The 10,522-nt window shown below is 54.2% G+C and overlaps 1 protein-coding gene across 1 annotated transcript in view; it reads left to right on the top strand.

The window, feature by feature from the left end:
• Positions 1 to 460: 460 nt before the first annotated feature.
• Positions 461 to 10,522, top strand: part of LOC137418098 (stathmin-2) — a 32,513-nt gene continuing 22,451 nt past the window's right edge. Inside the window, exon 1 of the mRNA XM_068104065.2 lies at positions 461 to 607. Coding sequence (XP_067960166.2) covers positions 589 to 607 — 19 coding nt within the window. The 5' untranslated portion in view covers positions 461 to 588. The remainder of the gene's footprint in view (positions 608 to 10,522) is intronic.

Here is a 10,522-nt window from a genome sequence, read left to right as displayed (position 1 = left end):
GTCTCCAAGGTGTTACATAGTCATTAAGATAGCGTCTCCAAGGTGTTAAATAGTCATCATGAGGACCCATTCATGTCCCCCTGTCAAATAGTCATCATAATGGCCTCTCCAAGGTCCCAGAGAGTTGTGGACGCAAACGGGCTTGTCTAGCTGCTAATTACAGCCATGTTGGCATTTGTATCCATGAAAGCCCGAAGGGTTAATGTCACTGGAAGATTCCATTATGTTGTGGGGGAGGAAGATGTGGGAAGGGATGCAGGTTAAATCTGAAAAGGTTTAATAAATTCAAATAAATTTCATAAAACAGTGAATGTTAAAGTATGAATTAAATATCTTTGTTAATTCCATAATATATAATATATTTTAATTGTATGTTATAAATAAAAGAAGACCCGTTGGTGGGCTGCTCACCCCCCCATCCTCGGTTTTATTCCATCATTCCCCATCCTTGAGCACAGTGCTGCAAATCACATCACATCCCATCATCTCGCAGCCCATCCCAACCTACCACAAAGAGCCACTCCGAGCCAGCAGCCGGTGCCTCCCATATTACAGCAAACGAAGCAGCCAGCACACTCCACCTCCAAAATGTCCAAGACCATGACCGGTAAGACCTTTTTCTCCACAGATTCATGGATTAATGGCTACTTCGTGCGAGACGCGTCTGCCGCCCTCATTGTCGCTCCCGATTCGGGTTCCACCCGCGTCGCCGTTTCCTCATGGCGGACCGGGTAGACCCTCGGGTGCACGTAGACCCGGGGTGGGTGCTAAAGACCCGCATGCAGCCTGGACGCGGATCGGGTGTTAATGTGTCCTTTGTCCGGTCCCCGTCGAGCCACACCCAAAGGGCGTCGGTCGGTTCATGGCGCATCCGCCGCTCGCTCGTGGATCTCCTCACGCTCGTCGGTCGTTGTTCGTTCATCGCGGATCCTTCGACCGATTACTCAATAGTCAAAGGTTTTCATTCCGCAGCGAAAATCTCAAATGAAAAAAAAAACAAACGATCGCACAACGAGGAATCCTTTTTCCTTAGAAATCGCATGCATCGTGACGTCATTTTCCTCGTCCATCAAATGCAAATCAAAGCCCAAGATTTCTACCTCTGCGGTGGAAGGTAGCTCCTTCCTTGCTTAATGCCCAGGATTTAACATTTCCTTGCAAGGAATATCATGTTTGAAGAGTTGTTTTCAGCAGAATGGACAATGACAGGACCAGGGGCCACAATTTCAGAGTGAACACAATGCTGGGAGTGTGGGTGTGCCGCTGATGCAGTGCCCCCTGTTTCCAGTAAACAGGTACAAATTTGCCGACCTTGGAAGGATGACAGGCTGAGTCAACGCACCTGGAGTTAGTTATCGGTACGACAGGGGCTCGAACACAAGACCCTAAGATCTCAAGGCAATCCCCTTATCCGTTAAGACAACTCCCGGCTTAAAGAGAAGTAAATGCATGGAATGGTCCTCCTGGACAGGTAGTAACAACAGAAATAGTACATATAGGTCTAAATTTGAGTGGCATGGGTACCTGGTAACATTGGGGGAAGAGGGATACATGGATGTCGGTAGGAATGACAGGTAGCTGAGATATAGACCGGTGATTGAATACCTGTGGGCATGATTGTTGTCTACGAGATCTTCTCATCAAAAGGTGAATATGCTGACCCCAGAACACTCCCTCCCCCCCCCCCCCCCAAATATATTTAAAAAAACACAGTACACAAAATAATATAAAATGTAAAAAAATATATATATATATCTATTTATAATTTTTAATATTAACATATATTTGTTATATTATATATTATATATATATATATATATATATATATATATATATATATAACACACTGGTGATGTCTGTGCTTGCCCCACCTGTCCTTATCCCCACTGCCCCACACCAACATCCACACCTCCAGTGAATTTAACTTGATAAAACGTTTTATTGAATGAATATGGCGTTGATGTAGCACAGGCTTGATGGACCAAATGGCCCCCTCCTGCATCCAAATTCCTTGTGTATGTAACACAACATATACCTGGTGTCGGCCTAATGGTTAGGGTGGCGGGCTTGGGATCCTAAGGTCCTGAGTTCGAATCCCGTTGAATTAACGCCAGGTGGGGTTGACTCAGCCTGTAATCCCTCCGAGGTCGGCAAAATGCGTACCAGGTAACTGGTTATGGAGAGGCATTGCATCAGCGGCAGACACGCCCACAGAGAAATGATGCAACCAGCAGCCACAGAGGGCTGCATATGAAATAAAAACCCACAACATCATGACACGAAATCATATGTGGATCGGATCAGGTGATGTATGCAGATGGTCCTCTCCACGATGATCATTAGTAAGCCAGCTGGGTTTTCAGCCAATGATCTGACAGCGACTCGGTAGTTCTCCTGAGACCGGCTCGTCTTTCCAGCAATTCCTAATGGGAATGCAGTGAATCCTTAATGCTGCTTCCTTCAGCCATAAGTGAACCCACAATTCCTGAGATTCCACTCTGTCTCCTGACCACTTAGCCATTACCGACTCGTAAATGTGAAAAATCAGGGTTAACCCCTACCCTGAATGACGTGTCCTTTAACATGTGCCGTTTTACCTGTGAAGCCCCAGGATGACAATTTTGATATTCTAACCTGGAATACATATGATAACGGAACAATTGTATTATTGTAGCGGCTACCGCTGGGTTTTCACAATCGCCTTGCACCTATCAAAGACGCGGAGTGATCACCATGCCGGGCTCGTCCAGGACGCCCGGGCAGGCCCGCGCTCAACTTGCCAGGCCTCGGTCGGGACGCCCGGGCATGCCCGGACATGCCCGGGCAGGCTCGCCCTCAACTTGCCAGGCCGCAGCCAGGACGCTGGGCCACGCCCCCTCTCGCCTTTCCTGGGCAAACGCTCCGGGATAATATGTATATATATTGCTGCCCGATAAACGGGCTTTTCAGAGTGCCTGAGTGTTTGGTTTGATTAAAGCAACTCGGATGAATTCCAGCTTTTTGTCGCGTCCATTCTTCCGATCGACGTGGGAGCCCCAGCTCCTTCATTGGTGACCTACCGACATGGACACGGCAGTCGCCCTTAAACTGCCTACCTTCTGGGAGGCTCACGCGGCGGTTTGGTTCGCACAGGCGGATTCCCTGTTCGCCCTGCGAGGCATCACGGCCGACGACACCCGCTTCCACCATGTGGTAGCAGCGCTCGGTTCGGCCACCGCGGCCCGCGCCCTGAGCCTCCTCGAGAGCCCGCCAGCCGCTGACAAATACGGCGCGATTAAGAAGCTTCTCCTCGACGCTTTCGTCCTCCCATCGGCGGAACGCGCACGGCGCCTGCTCGACCTGCCCGAGCTCGGCGACACGCGCCCTTCCGAGCGAATGGACTACATGCTTTCACTGCTCGGCGAGCACTCTCCGGCATTCCTGTTCCGGGAGCTGTTCCTCTGTCAGCTGCCTAACCCGGTACGCCTCGCCCTGGCAAGCACGACGATCACAGATCCCCGGGCCCTTGCCAGAGAAGCCGACAAGATCTCCGCCGCAGAACAGCGCATCGCAGCGGCGACATGGGACCCACCGCCGTCCGACGCAACACCCATGGCGCCCGAGCACCCGGCACGGTCGACGACCGAACTGCCGACGCAATTGGCGGCCGCTACACTGAGCCGACCACCTCCAGCACGACGACCGGGGCCTCCACCTGACCAAGCGTGGTGTTACTATCATGCCAGGTTCGGACAGAAGGCCCGGACATGCCGACCCCCGTGCACCTTCGGCAGGCCGGGAAACGGCCGGGCCGGCGTTCATTACCAGCCATGAGCGCTGGCCACACGGGCAACTTACTGTTCATCACGGATAAAGCGTCCGGACGGCGCTTCCTGTGCGACACCGGCGCCCAACTGAGCGTCATACCCGCCTCTGACCAGGACAGGCAATCCGCGGTTTGCGGCCCCTCCTTGGTTGCGGCCAACGGATCGACCATCCGCACCTTCGGCCCGCGCAACGTCACCCTCTGCTTCGGCGGCCAACGCTTTGCTTGGACGTTTGTAACCGCAAACGTGCCCATGGCTCTGCTAGGCGCCGACTTCCTCTGCGCACACGGACTGCTGGTGGACGTCCAACGGCGTCGTTTAATCAACGCCGAAACCTTCAGCTCCCTGGTATGCACATTGAGCAGCTCCGCGCCGACCGAGCTGGCATGCGCCGTCCCGGCGGCGAACGAGTTTGCTCGCCTGCTCACGGAGTTCCCGGCCCTCACGCGGCCGACGTTTTCGGCCGTCGCAGTACGGCATGGGATCGAGCACCACATACCAACCACGGGCCCGCCGGTCTACGCCAGGGCCCGCCGCCTCGACCCAGCCAAGCTCGCCGTGGCGAAGGCCGAATTCGACGTGTTGGAGCACCTCGGCATCGTGCGGCGCTCCGATAGCGCGTGGGCCTCGCCACTGCACATCGTGCCAAAGCCGGGGGGTGGATGGTGCCCGTGTGGCGACTACCGCCGTCTCAATGACGCTACCACCCCCGACAGGTACCCGATCCCGCATATCCAAGACTTCTCCGCCCGTCTGGCGGGACGGGTCATTTTTTCGAAAATTGATCTCATACGGGGATATCACCAGGTACCTGTCAGGGCGGCCGACGTCCCTAAAACGGCAGTCATCACGCCGTTCCGCTTATTCGAATTCTTGCGGATGCCGTTTGGTCTCAAGAACGCGGCTCAGGCGTTCCAGCGCTTGATGGACGGCGTGCTGCGTGACCTGCCGTTCCTTTTCGTTTACCTGGACAACATCCTCGTCGCCAGCACGTCCCGGGCCGAGCACCTCCTCCAACTCCGAACACTGTTCGGGCGCCTCAGCGAGCACGGCCTCATCGTCAACCCGGCCAAATGCCACTTCGGCACGACGGCCGTTGATTTTTTGGGCCACCACATCACCAAGAACGGGGCCGTGCCGCTGCCAACCAAGGTCGAGGCCATCACCACGTTCCCGCGTCCCCGCACCATAAAGGCCCTGCAGGAATTCCTGGGAATGGTGAATTTTTATCACCGCTTCGTGCCCCGCGCTGCTCAACTCATGCGGTCCCTCTACGAAGCCCTCCGGGGCAAGCTGGCCAAGCACAACATCGCCTGGTCCGCAGCAATGGATGCGGCCTTCCAAAGCTCAAAGCGGGCCCTCGCCGACGCAACACTGCTCGCTCACCCGGTGCTCAACGCTCCCATCGCCCTCACCACGGATGCCTCCGACTACGCGGTGGGCGCCGTACATGAGCAATGGGTGAACGGGGTTTGGCAGCCACTCGCTTTTTTCAGCCGGCAGCTCCGGCCGAACGAGCTCAAATACAGCACGTTTGACCGGGAGCTCCTCGGTCTACACCTGGCCGTCCGCCATTTCCGCCACCTCCTGGAGGGCCGACCTTTCACGGCGTTCGTCGACCACGAGCCGTTGGTTTACGCCATGGCCAAGGTCACGGAGCCGTGGTCGGCCCGCCAACAGCGCCACCTCTCCGCCGTGTCAGAGTTTACCACGGACATCCGGCACGTCGCCGGCAAAAACAACGCCGTGGCCGACTGTCTTTCCCGGGCCAGCGCGAACGCGGTCCACCTGGGCGTGGACTTTGCGCTTATGGCGGCGGACCAAACCACCGACACCACGGTGCAAGCCCTCCGGGCAGCGGACACGGGCCTCCGCCTGGCCGACATCCCCTTTGCGGACACTGTCCTGCTCTGCGACGTCTCCCAAGGCCAGCCTCGCCCCATCGTGCCCGTTACCTGGCAACGCCGCATCTTCGCCTCCCTCCACGGCCTTTCCCACCCAGGCCGGAAAGCTTCCCAGAAGCTGGTGTCGGCGCGATTCGTCTGGCACGGCCTTCGTCGGGACGTCCACGATTGGACCAGCACCTGCATGGCCTGCCAACGGGCCAAGGTCCACCGACACACCCAGGCCCCGCTGGCACCTTTCACCGTGCCCGAACGACGTTTCGACCACGTCAAGGTGGATCTGGTGGGCCCCCTCCCCCCGTCACGGGGGTTCACACACCTGCTCACCATGGTGGACAGGACCACCAGGTGGCCGGAGGCCGTTCCCCTCGTCTCCACCACCACCGCCGACGTGGCGCAGGCTTTCATCGCCACCTGGGTCGCCCGCTTCGGCGCACCGGCGGACATCTCGTCAGACCGCGGACCACAGTTCACCTCCGAGCTGTGGGGCGCGGTTGCCCGCAACCTGGGGGTCAAGCTCCACCGTACTACGGCCTACCACCCCCAAGCAAACGGGTTGTGCGAGCGATTCCACCGCTCCATGAAGGCCGCGCTCATGGCCGGCCTTCAAGACGGCGGTTGGGCCGACCGGCTGCCGTGGGTCCTTTTGGGCCTCCGCACGGCCCCCAAGGAGGACCTCCAGGCATCCACCGCCGAGCTTGTCTATGGCCAGGCGCTACGCGTCCCGGGCGAATTCGTGCCCGACGCTACCAGTCCCTGGTCCGCAGCTCACCAGCGCTCGGACCTCCATGAGGCCGCCCGACGGTTTGCCCCCGTGCCAAAATCCCACCACGGTGACCCCCAGTCCTACGTCCCCCCAGCACTTCGCACAGCGGAGTATGTTTTTGTGCGTCACGACGCACATCGGGGGCCACTCCGGCTGCCGTACGACGGGCCCTTCCGGGTGCTGCGACGGGACGACAAGTCGTTCGTCATCGACATCGGCGGCAGGTCGGACCGGATTGCGGTGGACCGCCTCAAGCCGGCGCACGTGGACGTCGACCACCCACCACGGGTGGCCCTTCCGCCGCGGCGAGGCCGCCCCCCGTCCACGGTGCCCCCCACTCGACCGCCCACCACCACACCGGACCCCCTCCCATGACCCGCCAGGGGTCGCTTCGGCCGGGTCATCAGGACCCCCCTCAAATTGACCCTGCCGGTGCAAGTCGATTCTGGGGGGACGTGTGTAGCGGCTACCGCTGGGTTTTCACAATCGCCTTGCACCTATCAAAGACGCGGAGCGATCACCATGCCGGGCTCGTCCAGGACGCCCGGGCAGGCTCGCCCTCAACTTGCCAGGCCGCAGCCAGGATGCTGGGCCACGCCCCCTCTCGCCTTTCCTGGGCAAACGCTCCGGGATAATATGTATATATATTGCTGCCCGATAAACGGGCTTTTCAGAGTGCCTGAGTGTTTGGTTTGATTAAAGCGACTCGGATGAATTCCAGCTTTTTGTCGCGTCCATTCTTCCGATCGACGTGGGAGCCCCAGCTCCTTCATTATAATGTATTGTCCTTTTTCAAACCTGAAAGATCGTTCGGCATGGACGACTGCAGAGTAAAAATACCAGGTGGGTGTGATTTTTCACTTGCTAGACTGGTTCTCCACTTGAAGGAAGAACCAAGATATACGGTGACACTTCATATCCTGTTACGATGTCAATCCTTCATGGCTTCCTGAAATCCTGGTGTTGGCTCAATGGGCACCCCACAACGTTGCCCCCTGGCTTAACATCTCAGGGTCCTGAGTTTGACCCCAGTCGTGCCATTGAAATAACACCAGGTGGGTGGACTCAGCCTGTTAGCCTTTCCGTGGTCTGCAAAATGAGAACCAGGACTAGTTTATGGGAAGAATGAATAAGCCTTTCGAGTATCCTGCGTCGGAGTGGCGGCCCATCCAAGATTGAGTATCCTAACCAATGGAGAAACTGCATTGTATGGCAGCCCTCTGCATCTGAAGATGCAAAAGCAGTGGTTCTTCTTCTTCCTCCTCTTCTTTGGGGACCATCGCTTGAAGACGACTGGCATGAGCCACACAGATGGTCAAGGCAGGAATTCCCACGTTGGTTAGGATGCCGGTGTCACGAAACAGATCCACCCCCGAAGCAGATCCGCCCCCCGGCGATTCTGTACCGGTACAGATTCGCCCCCCTCGAAGTAGATTCGCCCCCCTGCCACCAAATAGACTCTTCCCCATGACAAAATCGCCCCCTCATAATATATTGTTGCGGATCTTCGAAGCCCGTTCCCATTACAAAAAGGGGAGATTAAACCCCTTTTTGTTCTCTGGGTCTTCGAAACCGCGAGACCGAGTCGCCACTCCCGGGCAAACGTGGAAAAGGGTTTCTGGACAGATTCACACGTACCTTTGGTACCCACGCCGCAGCGGAAGCGGGGATCGAGTCTTGCACGAACCACGCGTAATTGAGTACGCCCGAGCGGAATGCGTACCATGTGACTCGTGCTATTACTTCTCTATTAGAACCCGATTAGAGCGATCTTATTCGTACCATGCTAAGCCAATGATGGAAAAGACAAGACGGTCAAATCAGAAGAAATAACAGGGTTTATTTACACTATGTACAAGGATCGGTAGAAGGAAAGGGACACAGGGCAGAACTTAGTCAGTCTTATACTTATTCCCAGACAATGGGCCCACTCACATACACGGGGAGATGGAGGAAGGATGTTCGCGCCCAAACGCGCCTGCTTCGGTCGCTCCTGGAACAGCTCGCCCGGCGTGGCTCTCCAATGTTCACGGCACATATCAGGCGAAGGCAGGCAGGGGGGAAATCGCGCGTCTGTGGCCCGGCACGGGTCGTTCTTTACAGTCGCGATTAATACTGCGCAGAGCGCGGGGAGCAGGGCAAAGTTCGTATACAATGAGGTGATTCAGTTCATGGGTGATACGACTCAATACGAAGCAATCTCACGCGCGTTCTCAACTCCTCTAGTCTCCTGGGCTTATCTGCCTCTCCTCTCACCTTCTCAACCCCCATCTCAGGTTGGGGGGGGGGGCTCGGAGCAGGGTTATATGGCTCCCGCCCCGGCCCGACTCGAATGTTCCAAACCCCACCTCGCCGCAGTGGTAAGCCACTCCCCTCGAGCCCTGATTGGCGGCTCGTGCTTACCAGTCACTCCCACTCCTCCTGCCCCGCCTTTCTTCGGCCTCGGTCGACTTGTTCAGGCCTGCCGCGTGGTATTTCAGCGCCAAAACCAAAAGCATCGAAGCACCATAAGGACACCTAATTTTCACTGGCCTACTCAACGCAAAACTAAACACAGGAAAAGGACTACGCTTACATTTACGAAGAAATAACTGAACTGTCGTGAGGCTACATGTTGTGGTGTAACTAACTAAGAGGGGAAATTAACCTTTATTTGAAAACCGCAACAATATATATGTACATGTTTCAGCAGATATTCAAACTTGGAAAAAAGTGTAACAATTGTATGGCTCTTGGTGATTGTGGAAGAGTTCTTTTACAATTAATCTACAACTAGAGCAACTGAATATTCGTGTAAACCAATAAAAATAAAACCATAATAACCATAAAAATAAATATAAATAACCAAAAATAACATAAAATAACCAAAAATAACCATAAAATAACCATAAATAACCATAAAATAGCCATAAAAATAACCATAAAATAACCATAAAACCATAAAACCATAAAACCATAAAACCATAACCAAAATAAAAATAAACCAATAAAAATCTATCAATAATTACTATATCAAGTGTTCAAGTATGTCTTAAAAAGATTGAGAAAATGTGTAAGTCCGCACTCAATCAATTCCCCAAACAATATTAGTAGTATTTTTATCACGTCCCCTCTTGTAAACCAATATTTCCATATGTATATTGATATATCCACAAACGAGAATGGGGGGCGATTCTATTCTGATGGGGGCGAGAAACGTATCCGCCGGGGGGCGAGTTTATACCGGTACAGATTCGCCGGGGGGAGAGTTTATACGGGGCGGATTTATTTCGCGACACCGGCACAGAACAGCATAATGCTTCATCCTTAATTTTCATCAGCAAATGCTGGCACAGAGGACCCTGTCTTATGTCTTAATGTGATTGTCCCATATATGAGGAATGGTGCAATCACTTATCCCACGTCCGCCTGCTTGTTTATAGGTGAGCACACGACAACTCAAAAGTGAGCACACGACATCCAAGCTCTCATCTCAATGCCTCCTAACCCCCAAATAAATCAAAATAATAACAAAGAGCACCATGTATACAGTAGTGCCTCTTCTACTGCAGATAAACACAAACATGATGACACAAACACTATGGATTCAGCAACAACTCTTTTATTCCTCTTTACTCCCACCTCTGGAACAAACTCCCTCACTCTCTTCAATCCCACTCCTCCCTCCAGGTCTTTAAAACAGCTGTTCACCACCATCTCGTTTCTTCCCCCAAACCTTGATCTTTTCTACCCCTGCTAATTTCACCCCATATCCACTTTTTTGAAATTCCGACTTCTTTCCTGGAAGTCCTAGCAGTGTCCATGTGTTTTATACCCCTCCCACCCCCCCCCCCCTCTCCCCTTCCCACGCCTCCTCCCCCAAAGCCCTCTCCCTCCCACAGATCTCCCGATCTCCCTGCCCTCAAATGTTATACCCTGTCTCTCCCCATCTTTTCTACCGCTCCCCTTATTATATGTTTTATGTGTCCGTTTGTTTCTTTTTGTGATTAATGTTAGCTCTTTCACGACCCTCGATCTTGTATACAAAAAAAACCAACAAACATTGA

This window comes from Myxine glutinosa, chromosome 11 (genome assembly GCF_964187855.1).
Source record: "Myxine glutinosa chromosome 11, kmMyxGlut1.1, whole genome shotgun sequence".
Classification (NCBI taxonomy): Eukaryota; Metazoa; Chordata; class Myxini; order Myxiniformes; family Myxinidae; genus Myxine; species Myxine glutinosa.
This window is presented reverse-complemented; position numbering and strand designations above follow the sequence as displayed.